The sequence below is a fragment of the Pomacea canaliculata genome, linkage group LG2 (genome assembly GCF_003073045.1).
Source record: "Pomacea canaliculata isolate SZHN2017 linkage group LG2, ASM307304v1, whole genome shotgun sequence".
NCBI lineage: Eukaryota > Metazoa > Mollusca > Gastropoda > Architaenioglossa > Ampullariidae > Pomacea > Pomacea canaliculata.
The window spans coordinates 37,307,499-37,322,548 of NC_037591.1; the positions used below are offsets into that span (position 1 = coordinate 37,307,499).

General features: G+C 36.3%; 1 protein-coding gene across 2 annotated transcripts; it reads left to right on the plus strand.

The window, feature by feature from the left end:
* Positions 1-37: 37 nt before the first annotated feature.
* Positions 38-14,367, plus strand: LOC112556668 (GMP synthase [glutamine-hydrolyzing]-like). 2 transcript variants are annotated; one of them, XM_025225875.1, is made up of 18 exons: positions 38-176; positions 1,948-2,031; positions 2,293-2,393; positions 2,665-2,756; positions 3,324-3,438; positions 3,898-3,995; positions 4,384-4,487; positions 4,735-4,928; positions 5,375-5,540; positions 7,656-7,807; positions 8,095-8,155; positions 8,354-8,466; positions 8,851-8,956; positions 9,504-9,619; positions 10,495-10,620; positions 10,902-11,017; positions 11,333-11,636; positions 12,441-14,367. In XM_025225875.1, the coding sequence occupies exons 3-18, from the start codon at positions 2,301-2,303 to the stop codon at positions 12,540-12,542; spliced, it is 2,058 nt and encodes a 685-aa protein (XP_025081660.1). In that variant the 5' UTR covers positions 38-176; positions 1,948-2,031; positions 2,293-2,300; the 3' UTR covers positions 12,543-14,367. The 2 variants fall into 2 exon arrangements, with proteins under 2 accessions (XP_025081660.1, XP_025081659.1); XM_025225874.1 differs by lacking the exon at positions 1,948-2,031 and having other exon boundaries at positions 48-176.
* Positions 14,368-15,050: the final 683 nt, after the last annotated feature.

A 15,050-nucleotide genomic window follows, 5' to 3' on the forward strand; every position in this document is an offset into this window, starting at 1 on the left:
AGTGCTTATTACGGTTCTGACGATCCTACAGATTATCGCCGGATGTAGATTAGTGTGAAATGCATGCTGGTCGAAATGACGAAAGCCCACGTGCAGGCATGCGCAAATATTCATGTGCCTTTTCCGCGAACTTTTCAGATGCTTGTGCTCAACGGGACGTGAAGCTCAATACGAAGGTAAGGTTATTTGTTGCACGTGCTCTTTCAATATCCACCTGTCTGCGCTCTGTATAATTGAAGTACGCATTCCTTATCACTGTCCAATCCTGCACTAGCGTATTTACAACGGCGGACCAGTACTATTAGCTGATACTCCAAATCACGCTCAAGATCATCGACGTCAACCGTAGGTCACGACTGATAGCGTCAGTGTGAGATACTATGCGATTGTTTACCGACTTCATAGCAACAACCTAAATGTAGTATTTTAAAATACTTCATTTATAAGCATGTTTGATTAAGTCTGCATTAGAATTAAAGGACTGTTGATTATTAGATGTTTTTTTCCCTGGTGTTTATTTGGTCTTAAGTGTATACTTTTGTTTAAAAAGGCATTAAAAAAAAAAAAGATCTTCTATACGTTGATTCCTGCGCAGAGAATAAGCTTATCTAAAAATAGTATAATCATTAACGTTTTGGGGACCACGCACACCGAATTGATTGTACCAGAGGACAATGCCGAGGACATTGAACTTAGGATGTACTGCCCTGCCATACACAGCTAACAAGAATAATATTATTAGTTGTATCGATTTATGGTGTAGTATTGTCGTGACTGCATAAGACCTCTAATAATACTATCAACTTGCAATACCTTGCCCCCCCCCCCCAAAATTGATAATAATGACCCAGAGATCTACTTGAGTACTAAGTTAGGTCACTTTCTCGTCATGCCATAACATAGGGTAGAGAAGGAGGAATTTTTTGTATGATAATCATGCCTGCAGTTCTTAGTTCTTTTTCCCTAAATACTGATGTGACTGTCATAAACATCCCGATGAAGCTTTGCTGGTCATTGGTTGGACATGTCACTGATGCCAGAAACAAGTTCTAATAAAATGTATTTGTTGGTTGATTAGGGCTTAGGGATGATAACGGGGGACACAATTGAAGTAAACCCCCATTAGCCAGCTCAATCACATTCAGAGAGAAACATGTCACCCAAGACACGATCTGAATCCAGGACCCTCACTAGTGGGGATAAATGTTTTACCACTATGCTACTAGTACCAGACTACCTTGTATATCTCTGCACATTACATGGTGTAGAAATATAGGATTAAATTGACTTACTGTGGCCAGCATGGGTGTGCCCATTCAACCAACCAATGTGGACTGGGTTTGAAACCTGGCAAAAGTTGCATCCATCAATCAACAGTAATGTAAATAGTATTATATGGTATTTAAAAAAGTCACCCAGTCTTAAGAGATAAGTAGTGTAATGAAATATACATTATTGTAAATTGATCCAAGTATATGACTTAAGACATCATATCCATTGCATCAATATACAGTGTATACTGAGTCCACTTGGAATGTGGTGTTTGAGAAACTGATGATAGTTACTGACAACCATCATGTAAAATATAGTGGCTTTTATAAACTCAATGAAAAATGCTATTATAAGCCTGCAACATACAGATGAGAAATATGATAAAGTCATTAGAAATTGTTAAAAATGATACAGGCTTAAGTTGCCAAATCAAAACTCAAGCTCCACTCTTATGTGTGTAATCACTTGGGCTTAAATTGATAGTTACAAAAACATAAGCACTATTATGACAGTAAACAAAAAGAAAAAAAAAAAAAGAGGGCAGGCTATCACTCTCAGGCCCACATATTGTGAACGACTTTCGTATCTCGTTCATCATTGTTTAAAATGTTTACAGGACCGTAAGAGGCAGGGCATTTTGATTAGGCCATTGTAAAAATTGAATCTTTGTTTCAGCTGTATGTGTACACTGATATAGTGCACATTGACACAATTGTGACAGAGCTGTTAAAATCACCCATCTGTGAAACAGATTTTTTGGTAGGAAGAAAACATGATTCAGCCTGCTGTCTTGCATTCTACTTTCTTCTTTACTGGCTATTACTAGGATATTGTAGTGGGCACTCTGTGCTAATTCATATTCTTGTCTTCATGAACACTAAATATTCAGAAGTATGCAGTTAGTGACATTTATGCTGGTGTTAGCTGATGTATGCCATTAGTTTTTGATGATTAGAATATTAAAGATTTTGTACATGTAGTTCTTACTCATCTAATACAGGATGTTGCATTTGTGGTCAGGCATTGCAATGAACGGTTCTATTAGCCATATGAATGGCATAACGGACAAGGTTATGGAAGAGAAGATTGTTGTGCTGGATGCTGGAGCACAGTATGGAAAGGTGAGATGCAAACTAAGATATAAAATTTTATATTAAACAAGTTAAGTATATAAATTTTTCTTTTGAATCTCTCCATGTTTAGCAAAAACACTTTGATGGCACCAGATTAAAACTGAAATAAGTTTAATAATCTGAAAGTAAGGGAGACAGTTTAAAGGTTGAGATGTTGATGTAGACATGAATAACATAATACATTTATCAAATGTTTCATTTGGTTTTAATGCCAGTTTACAGAGTTGTATTTGGATATTGACTTATTTTTCCATGACAGGTTATTGACAGGAAAGTCCGTGAGCTAAATGTAGAATCAGAGATACTGCCACTTGACACACCTGCTTTCACCTTAAAAGAGAAGGGTTACAAGTAAGGATTATTCTGTTGGGGTGTGTGTATGTTTTTACACATCCTAGCTTTATGTTCTGAATAAAACAACTTCAAAATCATTTTAAAACTGATCAATTTCATAGTAATGGATAATTATTTTGAGTCAGAAGTTTATAAATTCATAAAATAAATCAAAGTCTGTATTTGTAATAGTTATGAAATGGCTGTAGGAGTTCATGTCAGACAGTGGAGAAAAATGTGTTGCTCAGATACAAGATGTCCCGGTGCAAGTTATACCTTTTAGGAAAGTCTTAGGTTTAATTCTCCTAAACAACTCTTACTAAAATATTGTTTATTTTTCTTTCTAGTTTAGAAAAAATGTTTTAAAATTATTGTTAAAAATGACTCTAAACATGGTTAATCTTTTCTTGAGTGTTAGACACAGGGATGGGAAAAGTTTCACTTAGCAGGTGCAAGAGTCTTTTTTAGCTTTATGCAAACTAATCATTTATCATACATTGAGAACCAGCTGCGTAGATGATCATGTTAAATCTTAAATTTTAGTAAGATTGAAAAACTTGCTTTGATGACTGTTTCATACTTTAGGGGCATCATTATTTCTGGAGGTCCCAGCTCTGTCAATGACAAGGATGCTCCTCGATATGATCCTGACATTTTCCGTTGTGGTTTACCATTGCTGGGCATCTGCTATGGACTGCAGGTGATGATATACTTACATATGTAGGAACTGTTAAGTATGTTGTGCATGCAGTTGTGGTAACTTCTGTAAAAAGAAAAAAAACAACTTAATTGGCAGTTATTTTGTGGTTTGAAAATATCCCATAAACATAAAAATATATAGAAATGTGCACCATGCATAACTCACAAACTGACCAAGCTAAGTAATATTGAAGTTTTGGTATTTTTGCTATGGAAAAACTTTGTTGTCTGTCCTGAGCAGTTTTGCGTTTAAAAAAACATGTTTTTTCAATACTTCCAATTTACTCTTGATATCATGTGAAGGGTGAGTATTTTAGAGGACTTGGGGGAAAGCATAGATAGTTTTTTGGTGTAATTTTAGAAATGTATGGGGTTTTCTTATTTTGTTTTGTTTGTTTTTTTTTTGTTTTTTTTTTTTTGCTATTTCTGTTTAATATCTGGTACTTTTGCATGCTTACAGATGCTAAATAAAGAGTTTAAGGGGACAGTTATAACATCTGATGCCAGAGAAGATGGGCAGTTTCAAGTTACTGTTGACACAAAGTCTCCTATATTTAAGTAAGATTCCTTTTCCCCTTCAGACCTAATTGTTGAACTGTTCTTTTTCAAAGCTTTTTAGATTACTAGTTATTTGATGGAGTAACTCCCATTGTAAAATGCCTACATCTGGTGGTATTGGTGTAGATGTTTTCATAAATTAACCAGTAGTAACGTTCCATAGAAAGCCTGCTATTTGTGATTTTTATTGATATTTTATACAGTTTTGTCTTTTGGATGGAAGGGAGGAGGGGGGATGACTGCATCAGATAAATATTTAACTCGAAAGAAAGATAATGACAAAAAAATGATTTATCAAATTTTCCTTTATTTCAGTAGAAGTTTGGTGCATTGTTGCTTAGAAATTATAATTCAAAATATGGTTTGCATTTCTGAATTTATTTTTCAGGGGGCTAAAGACAGAACAGGAAGTGCTACTAACACATGGAGATAGTATTGAAGAAGTTGCTGAAGGGTTCCAGATTATTGCACGTTCTAATAACTTCATTGCAGGTTTTATTAATGGGATTTTATGATCTGGATATTTAAGTAGCATATTATTCATTTTATTGAGAAATACAATTCTGACAGTAATTTAACATTTTTTATAAATCTGGGAAGTGAAAAGCTGCCTCGTTGATTTTGCAAGCAGTTACTTCCATACTGTATGCAGAATAGTAGAATTATGCATGCTGGCTGTTGTAAAAGGGCATCATAGTATGTGCTGGGTCATATATACGTTTGTTTTTTTATTTAACAGGTATTGGGTGTGACAAGAGAAAGTTTTATGGTTTACAGTTTCATCCAGAAGTAGACCTTACAGTAAATGGTCAAAATATGCTACGAAACTTCTTGTATGACGTTTGTGCCTGTCATGGTACCTACACCATGTCTTGTCGAGAGCAAGCTTGTATACAGTACATCCGCGACACAGTGGGCAGTCACAAAGTATTGGTATGTTTAATCTGCAGACTAGACTACTGATAATTTTTTTTAGGAAGGATGCTTTTTAAAAAACCTGTGATACAGTATCTGTAAATAGCAAATGTTTATGCCTGATTAATTGTCAGAAGTGTGCAAGATATCGATTGAAAACATAAAAGTTTTTGGAGAAATTTCTAATAGCACAAAAGAAATTAAGTTAAATAAACTTGTGGGTTTGTTTAAAGGGGTTTCACACACTAACCATATAAAATTAAAACTAAGTAAACTATATCTTATAATTAGATCAAAGAATGTACAGATCTTTTAAATGATAATCTGAATAGAATTAGCTGGGTATACCTCTTTCAGCCAGAGGCAGCTGCGTGAGTTATAAATGCTTTCTCTAAAAATGAATGAATAACTAAAGTAAATGAGGCTGTAAAGGTGTTAATATAACAGAGGTGTTTTGCTTGCAGATGCTACTCAGTGGAGGTGTAGATTCTTCTGTGTGTGCAGCTTTGTTACACAAGGCTCTGAAGGAAGACCAGGTGATAGCAGTTCATGTTGACAATGGCTTTATGAGGAAAAATGAAAGCAAGAAGGTAGAAGAATCACTGAGAGCCTTGGGTCTTAAAGTAAAAGGTATGTTATTTTGTGGTTCAGATTTTAAGCTGTTGCCGGTAGTTGTTGATGCAGGTTTTGGTGAGGCTGTGTCTTCTAATGTAAATGAAGAGTTGTATTGAAAACTAAACAAGAAAAAAAAAAAGAGGTTGGATTTTTTTTTTTAAATCACAATAGTAATGGAAAAAAGAATATAGTGTGCAGGAGCTACGAGTTGGAGAAATGGAAATGGCATCATGGATAATAGGAATATTTTTATGTTGTGCTTTAACAAAAGGTTTTCATCTTTGTACAGTACCAGATGACATGAGTGTGTGGAATATACATGCCCTACTAGCTATCTGATTCATGTTGTACTCTCCTGATTAGTCAGAGTTGACTAATGAACAGGGAGCACTGTCATAGACACTCCTGTTCCCATACACGCATAGACATTTGCGCATTCTTTCGTCAGAAAATAACTGCCTCTTTTGTATGCTTGTATATATTTAGTGAAATTAACTAAATTTTTACTATAATAATTGATGAAAAATAAACAAGAAATGTTGAAAAGAATTTCATAGTAAACATACATCAGTTAACCCTTACTACTATCTAAGGTATAGTATTATTACTTAATAATGATCTCTAATTTGAAATTCAGTCCTGAGAGGAAGTTCCTTTTCTTGAAGTTCAACTTAAGAATGAAGAAGTGTAAAGTTCGGCTCAACACTGCTTTCACTGTATCAACAGTCACTGGGGACTTATAATCCACAATCCAAATATATTTATATATCCACACACACACTCATAAGTTATCTTGAAATTTAGAGACAAACAATAAAACACAACTGGCATCTCTACTTGGGGACAGACGTAATACTCTAAATGACGCTGTCTCTGGGGACGAGCGACCTCACAACTCAATATGATGCTGTCTCTAGGGACGAGCAGCTAACCTTGTTCCATATCAGACGCTGACTCTTGGGGTCAGATATTGCTCAAACTGGCGCTTCCTCTTGAGGATGAGCGACCTCAACTTTCCTGGGCCAAATACTCCAGGATACCAATCAAACTGCACCTATAAAAGTTATAAACGAGAACAAAATTACTCACACATATCTATTCAAAAGAATATTTCAAAAATTCCACACCCAAAAATCCCAAGATGTACAAAAATACAGATACCACACCTTTCTAGGAAGACGCAGCATTCACTCCCCAATACGTGTCTTGGCACTTGCCATGTCTCTCTGGGAAATGAAGTGCTGGCCGGCAGCAGTTGACTTAAATCATCTTCCCCCTTTCTTGTTCCATTATAAATTTTTTAAAAAACAACCCCCAATTAGTCATTCAGCAGGTGGGTTCAGCCACCATCACTGTGTGGGCTGTTATCCTTATGACACCCTCTGTGACAAGCACACAAACTCGACCAGTTCACTTGTAATATCCAATTCTTTCCAGGTATTGTGTCTTGGTGCCGCAGAGAATTGGGCAGCCTGATGTTCATCCTCTTGGTGGAGTCCCTCATTTATATTCTATACTGTAGTTTTCTTTGGTGGCTGCATAGCCTTATAGCTTAGTAGGACGGTCCAGTGGCACAACAGTTAGTGCCTGTCACAAATACAGTGAAGGTTGGCTGTCCTGGGTTCAGCTCTCAATCCAGGCATGCTGTTTACAGTGCTGGCTGCCTTAGTTCCTGGCTCGATGTAAAACAGCAATCCCCCACCCCTTTTAGCTTGGTTCCCCACCCATTCTGATTAGCTTGGCAATTCATTGTTACATTATGGCCACTGTCTCACTTGCGTTACCTTACCCTGTGTCCAGTTCTGACTTTAAATTGGTGTTTGACTTGGTAGAGGATGGGGGCTGAGAGAGGATTTTCAACAGACTAGAGATATTTTTTCCTGCTGTACAGGCTGAGTACTGGCCATCTGTTAGCATGACTGTTTCTGCATTCCTGGTTGCTGCTGGTGCTAAGGATCAGCATTAATCAATGACAAGGCACTCGGCATTTCTTACCTGCAGCCCCAGCCTTTGACGATCATGTATACGCTGATAGCTAGGAGGGTGAACTCCGCATAGCCATGTCATCTGGTAGAGCACTAAAAGAAAGGCATTTTATCACCAAAAATGTTATTTTAATGCATGTTTCAGTGATCAATGCAGCACACACTTTCTACAGCGGGACAACATCTGTCCCAATTGATCATAAAGATCCTGCCTCACGCAAAAGGAAAACCAATACCTTAAACACAACAACAAATCCTGAAGAGAAAAGAAAAATAATTGGTGACACCTTCATGAGGGTATTCTTTGGCTTTTTTAACTTGTAAACTTTGCCAATTTTGCCAAATTTCGACTTTCACCTAGTCTACTCCTACCTACAAAAAAAATAAAGTTACTGTAATAAGACTGTTAACTGACAATAGCTATCTCAAAAGTTGGCACTGTTAGTTGTTGCAGCAGTCATTCTGCACATTAATCATCAGATATCAGAAATAAAAATCTTAACACTTCTAATGCTTGTATTTAAGTACTTTTATTTATTAATAAGCTTTAATGTCTGTGTTGACCATGTGTCAACATGTTCCAGGTAGCAAATGAAGTTGTGGAGGAACTAAATTTAAAACCAGAAGATGTCTTTTTGGGTCAAGGTATGTTTCAGCTATATCTTTTTTATGTAGGAGTAGAGCTTGAGAATTGAAAATTGCATGATTGTTAATTTCTCATTTTCAAGGCATTGACCATACTTTTTTTTTTTTTTTTTCATTTTGGTTTCCTTCTGATGTTTCATATTATTTCATATATCCTCAAAGACTGTTGAAAATGTGTGTTTGTCCATGTGATACAAGGTACTCTGAGGCCAGACTTGATAGAAAGTGCTTCTACACTTGCTAGTGGTAAGGCAGATGCTATCAAAACCCACCACAATGACACAGACCTTGTCCGTGAGCTTCGAGAACAGGTGTGCTTAATATGTACTCTCCAACAGAAAAGGATGCAATAAACTCTGGATGATCTGTGTATGATGGTATTATGCAATGTGATGCAATATTACATCATTCTAGGATTATTTAGGATGTTAATACAGTCCTGCTGGATAAATTTACCTGGTTAAACATAGAAATATCTTGAAAATGAGAGCCAGTAAAAAATTTTCATGGTCATATTCATGTTCAGCACACCAAGATGCCACAGATTAGGACCTTTTTAAGTCAATAATGATTTCTGTGTTTGCCACTGTTATTGTAGCATTATATGTTCAAGGTGTCTGCATGTGTGTGTATGAGAGGGATTGGTTTTGTTGCATCAACGTATAAATCTGGCTCAAAGATAAAGGTCATTGCAGGGGCGTGTTGTTGAACCTCTTAAAGACTTCCACAAAGATGAAGTAAGAGCCATAGGTCGTGACCTTGGTTTACCACCTGAGCTTGTGCAGAGACATCCCTTTCCAGGTAAACAGAAGATTCCATCATTAATCTGAAATTATTCCCTGCTGTAATTAAAAAATAAAGTTATTGCTTTCAGTTGCTTACATGTATGCTTGACTAATTTCCATATTTTGAGGCAATCTTCAGTTTTGATTTTGTACCTTTAGTGTACCATATAAAGCGTTCTCAGATTTTGGTTGAAGTCGTAGATTCTGTAACTTAACTCTGTTGAACATCTTAATATATGTTGCAGATATTTTAGTGAATATCCATTTAAGCAGAAAAGTGTTAAGAGATTAATGTTCACCTCACTGATGCATTGTAGATCTTGTGCTCTTATCCCACTAGTATGACTTGTTAAGCATGGATTTTATATATATATAGGGAGAGAGCATCAGGAAATGATGAGTTATGTTTTGATGATTATAGTATACAGTTGGTGTTGATACAGAACTGAATGGACAGGTATGTTACACAATAAACTAGATTTTTTTTTTTCTATCATCTCTCTTGTGCAGCAAGTAATATGGGATGTATTGATGTGACTAAACCCTTGTTTTTTCCTGTACAGGTCCAGGTTTAGCAATACGTGTCATCTGTGCAGAAGAGCCCTATATATGCAGGGATTTTGCAGAAACATGCATAATGCTAAAAATAATTGTTGATTTCATCAGTGCTTTAAAAACGGTATGCACCCATTATAGTATTTTCCCCTACTTCCTGCAAATATGTTTATCAGTTGTGGTAGTAGTTTTTCTGCCTGTAGTCCGTCCAGGTGCTTATATTCTTTACATTGTTGATCAGTAATACTATACAGTCATGTACAATTATCTACATCTGTTTAGAAGCATTGTAAATAGAGGGGCATGCTGTATTCAGAATCTGAGACTGATTTTGATGCTTTCACATTGGGATTCCAAGAACCTAGTGATATAAGGACATTAAATTTTTTCTTTTTAAATCAATACCATTGTTGCAAAAGCAGCGGCCTGGTGGCGCAATGGTTAGCGCCTGTCACCAATACAGTGATGGTTGGCTGCCCTGAGTTCATTTTCTCGTCTTGGGCATGCTGTTCTTTCTCTGCACGTGACATCTGTTTACAGAGCTGGCTGCCCTCCGCCAAGGACAGTCCCAAGCCCGGCTGAAAAAGGAGGAGGGTTGGGCGTGGGGCCAGCACCCCCACCCCATAAAAAAACAAATCCTTTGCTACCAAAACATCGACAACAGTTAAGACTGTCGTCGATGGCCTATGCCCCAGGCAAACATCATAATAAAAAATGTTCACTGTTTGAAAATACTTTTTCTGTGTTTTCGTGCTGTAATGGAGATTTAAAGCATTCTTCCTCTGCCCACTTTTTCTTTGACCAGTTAATATGTGCTTTTAACCCCCATCACCTTCCTCTTAAGTTTCCAGCAAATGTCGATACTTGTGTTGAAGTTCAGAAGATAGTTCTTTATTATCTCTTAACAAAGTATTTGACTCTGAGGTAAATTAATGGTTAACAGAAGCAGCAGAGAAAAAGACTGAGAAAAGGTTTCAGATTTGGTTCTTACTTTTCCAGCCACATTCTCTTCTGTCCCGTGTCAGAAACAGCACATCAGATGAGGAACAAGAACTGCTAAAAACAATCTCAAGCAAGTCTGAACTGGCTGCTACACTTTTACCCATCAAAACAGTTGGTGTGCAGGTAATAATAGTAAGGCGGGGGAGGGGGGATCAAATATAAGAGGGAAAAGTTGTTTTGGGGTAGAATGCTTCTTCTGGTTACAATTTTGTAGTCATTAGTTCAGAGTAATAACCTTTATATTCTGAGCATGCTTTTATGCACTGTTATTTTTAATGTTTTCTGTGAGTTGTAGGATTTATTGAAGAAATAGTTTTAAAACTGAACTCTTATCAAAATTTTATGGATGCATCACTGACATACCTTTTGTGGTGTTTTTCCTTAAAATGGTTTTAATTTCCTAGGGTGACTGCAGAACATATAGTTATGTTGTGGCACTCTCCAGCAATCAACCACCTTGTTGGAGTGATCTCATGAAACTTGCTAAGATCATACCTCGAATTTGCCGAAACATAAATAGGTAAGTGGCTGATTAGTTCAAAATCAATTGTTGAAAGAGCTAGGATTACAAAGGAGGTCAGATTATGATTATATTCAAAATTTTTTCCAACATTTAACAGGGCTATTTGTTTCATATGCATTATTATAATGTTCCAATACTACTTTGACTCTGCAGATTTTTCAGTCCATTCAAATTTTTCCTAATGTATATTTTCAGTTGTTACACAGGCAGTTTATTTGTATGTCAGTATGATTTTGAAGTTTTATAATGACTTGGGGCATGCTCCAACCAAACAGTCATGTAGTTCAAAAATTATTCCTTCTGTTATTTCAGAGTAGTATATGCCTATGGGAGCCTAATCAAATACCAGATTGAGGACATCACTCCCACTTTCCTCACAAAAGGAGTACTAAGTACATTGCGGCAAGCTGATTTTAAAGCTACCTCAGTTCTTCAAGAGTCTGGTTTCATGTCCAACATCAGCCAGATGCCCATTATTCTCATTCCGATTCATTTTGACCGTGATCCCACGATGCATCTACCATCTTGCCAGCGTTCAGTAGTTATACGAACATTTATCACCAACGACTTCATGACTGGAGTGCCAGCAGAGCCTGGGAAACAGTTGCCTGTGGAAGTGAGTTTCTTGTGTTGTATTTCCTTTCCTTGTGCTGCATGTAAAATGGACCTTTTAACGTTTCAGGGTTTAGGAGTCTAGTGATCTTAAATTAGTTTGCCCATGTAATGGGCCATGCCCATTAGTTACCCCTCCCATATAAACCATCATGGAACACAGACTTGACATCTTTTTCGTTCTTTTTTTTAAATCCAAATGAACAAGATAAAGCAGTTGAAAACTGACAGTTTACAAAAAAATATGAAACAATGGGAAGGTCTAATGTAGCAGTTCAGAGTCAGCGAGGGTCTATTAGTTACTTGTCAGAGGTGTGAGCAGGTGGGAGTGTACACATTTATGCACAATGTGAGTATTAATGCTAGATGAAAACTTTTGATTCAGGTTTATAGCAGTTTATACTTTTTTAATTTAAAAAACTCTGACTCATTCCATCATCCAATGCACTTCTTAAGATTCTCATATCGTTAGCACAATGTTTGTTAGTGTTTTGTGCTGTGCCAGCATGGTTAGCACAAGGCCATGCTTCTTGCTCTTGAAAATAGAAAGAGAAACAGCAGCATGAGTCATTTGCAAGTTGTCTAGATCATGGTTAAAGGAAAGGGACTAGTAATCCCCACCAGAAATTCTAAGATGCTTTCCTTCTCTCCTTTATCAGGAAAACTCATTGTTTACAACTATTGTTGCGTGAAAGAAAATGGTAAAAACTATTGGATTTAACTAGATTGCATATAGTGGAAAGATAACTAGTAGAGAGTAATGTGTTTTCGTTCTTCTCCATTCTGGATATAAGTTGTCATGTTGCAGGTTCTGGAACAGATGGTGTCTGCTGTGTTGGAAGTTCCGGGTATATCTAGGGTTTTGTATGATCTGACAGCAAAGCCCCCTGGGACTACAGAGTGGGAATAGATAGTGATACTAAATATTTTCCATGGGCATACTCAGCGTTTATGTAATTACATGATCCAGTTGTGGCTGTTTGTTCCTCATAATAACTGCGGCATTTGTGGTAATAAAATTTTTAAATCAAAGCTCGCTAAGACTAGTTATATAAAAGAAAACTATAGGAATAGTATTTTTGATAGTTTAGATAGAGTTCTCAAGCAAATCTTTACAATTTTCTGTATATTTTAGGAACATATAGTTGCTCTGTGATGTGTGGGTTGTTTTTTTTTTTTAAGCTGTTGAGGAACTGTGTGCTGCTGTAAGATTGATGTGCTTAACAGAATTGGTTCTTGCAGTGGATTTTGAAGTATTTCTAAAGTTGTGACCTATGAGTACTTTTTGTATTTTTGAAGGTTAGTTTTGGGAAGTCCCCTGTATACCCTCTGAAGAGCAGCTGTGGAGTATTTTCTGCTTATCATGAGGTCTTTCAAACATGAAATCTGTCTTGGCATTCTGATTTTCTGTAGAATGGAGATTCAGTTCTGTACATATAGATTTATCAGATGCATTTTTGTACTGCTGATGCAGGTATTTGTACATTATGAAAAGTGGTGGCTTTCTAGTAATGTGGTGACTTGCTGAAATATTTTCTTTATTCCTCAGGTTAGAAAAAAAAAATGCATCTGCTCCTTTTCCCATGGAATGCAAAGATTGACTTTGTGTAGTGGGCACGAATCTCTCCCAGTGACAACTACTATCAGCTGTATGTGGCATGTTTCTAGGGAGTGTTTTATTTATCATCCTTTGATAACATTCTTTTTCCCCTTGTATTTAGTAGTATGGAGTTTACCTACGGACATAACTGTTTTCTTTGAAGATACCTATTTTACTACTACCATTTCCCAAATACATTTAAAATAAGAATGTTAACATTTTTGTTTATTGACGTGGTTGTATATAAGTGTCAGATTTCTATTGTAAGATTGAAATTCAAAGCAACTTTTCTACAAACAAAGCAGATCATTTCGGTTCACCTTTAGATTGTAGTCTTTATATACAACATAATGAAGTGTTATTTATTCTCTATTATCAAAGGTTTTATGCACATTTTCATACTAACTGCTGTTCACAGAAAAGAACGCAAAATTTATACTGAATTTTGCCTTTAAAATAACAAAAACTTTAAAATGGCCTATCACTCAAAAGGTGTTTTTGCAGTCAGGTGAGCAGTGTTGTGAAATGCTTGTTATTTTTGTGCAACAAGTCTGTACTCCATGCAGTTGCTAGCTCCTACACATAAGATGCACAAGTTTGTATTAATGCAAACAGTGCTTGATACTTTGGATCCTGCTGTTAGGCTTCTGTATTGATTAAAGTGTCAAGCAGATCTCTGCAAAATAAGAGAATGTTCTGATTAGGACTGAGACAGCAACTCATTTACATTCCTTTTACATGACATGTAACATTTAATATGCTATCACTCAAGGCTGCCAATAATTCCAGGTAAAAAGCTTCAAAAATAGGTCTTCAAACTGGGCTGAACTGATTACACCATATCTTTGACTGTGTTGCCAGATATTGAAACCACTATCAGTCTAAGGTATGCAAATATCTATAGATAAAGTTGATTTTGATATAGGAATCTCACTGTATATAATATTACATTAGGAAGAAAAATGTTCATTGATCTGTAACACCTGTTTTCAACTGTGGATATTTGAAATCAAGGAATCATTTTAAAAATAAGAAACCACTGTGCAGTGATAGCTTCCAATGCTGTGGCTATTTTTTGAGTGTGATGTGTGAAACCAATTCTGTCAATAAAAGAGTGACTACTGACATAAAAGTACTTGTGACTGGAATTTAATTTTTTTTCCCCACTCACTGGTAAGGATCAAGAAAATTTAGAGTAAATCCTACCTTTTAGGACTAGCTAAAATCCAATGAAACTGAGTCTTAACGAAGAGGGATCATATAGCAGGGAGATCAACCAGTATGCTTTCATTCCAGGAATCATGCCTTCAAGCACCTATAAATTAAAGTTCATTTATTTGATTTAAGTGTTGAAGTTCTTAAAAACTATATCAATGCTTTTCTGTATTGCCTTTGCTTTCACCATTATTGCACTTTAATGAAGATTTATAGAGGAACTTTCCAGGTAAGAGCAATAGATCAGTACACATGTATCCTGGTAGACAAAGACTTTTTTTAAAATACATTAATAAAATTTTAAGAGTGATTTTTGCACAACTTCACAATAAAGTGCAGTCGGTCACAAGAATGTTTCTTTTATATAAAAATGACTCCTGGGAAAATCGCAAAGCACAATCGACTGATGTGCACTGGCAAAGAGATGAACAGAGGCCAGTCATTTCAACCAAAAATCTCCCTCCTGAGTGGAACCAAAGATTCTTTCGTGGAATCAACTCCACCATGACCATATTCCAAACGCCAGAAGTTGGATTGAAAAAGGAGAGACTATTAAAACGCAAGTGATTGAAAGCCTGCTGTTCACATGCAGACTGCAGTTAC

What these genes read in the sequence shown, in the direction of transcription:
- LOC112556668 (XM_025225874.1), top strand. Translation starts at nt 113, where the DNA reads ATGTGCCTTTTCCGCGAACTTTTCAGATGCTTGTGCTCAACGGGACGT. An exon ending in ACAAAGTCTCCTATATTTAA is followed by an intron (nt 3,996 to 4,383) that starts GTAAGATTCCTT and finishes TTTATTTTTCAG; the next exon opens with GGGGCTAAAGACAGAACAGG. An exon ending in TCAAAACAGTTGGTGTGCAG is followed by an intron (nt 10,621 to 10,901) that starts GTAATAATAGTA and finishes TTAATTTCCTAG; the next exon opens with GGTGACTGCAGAACATATAG.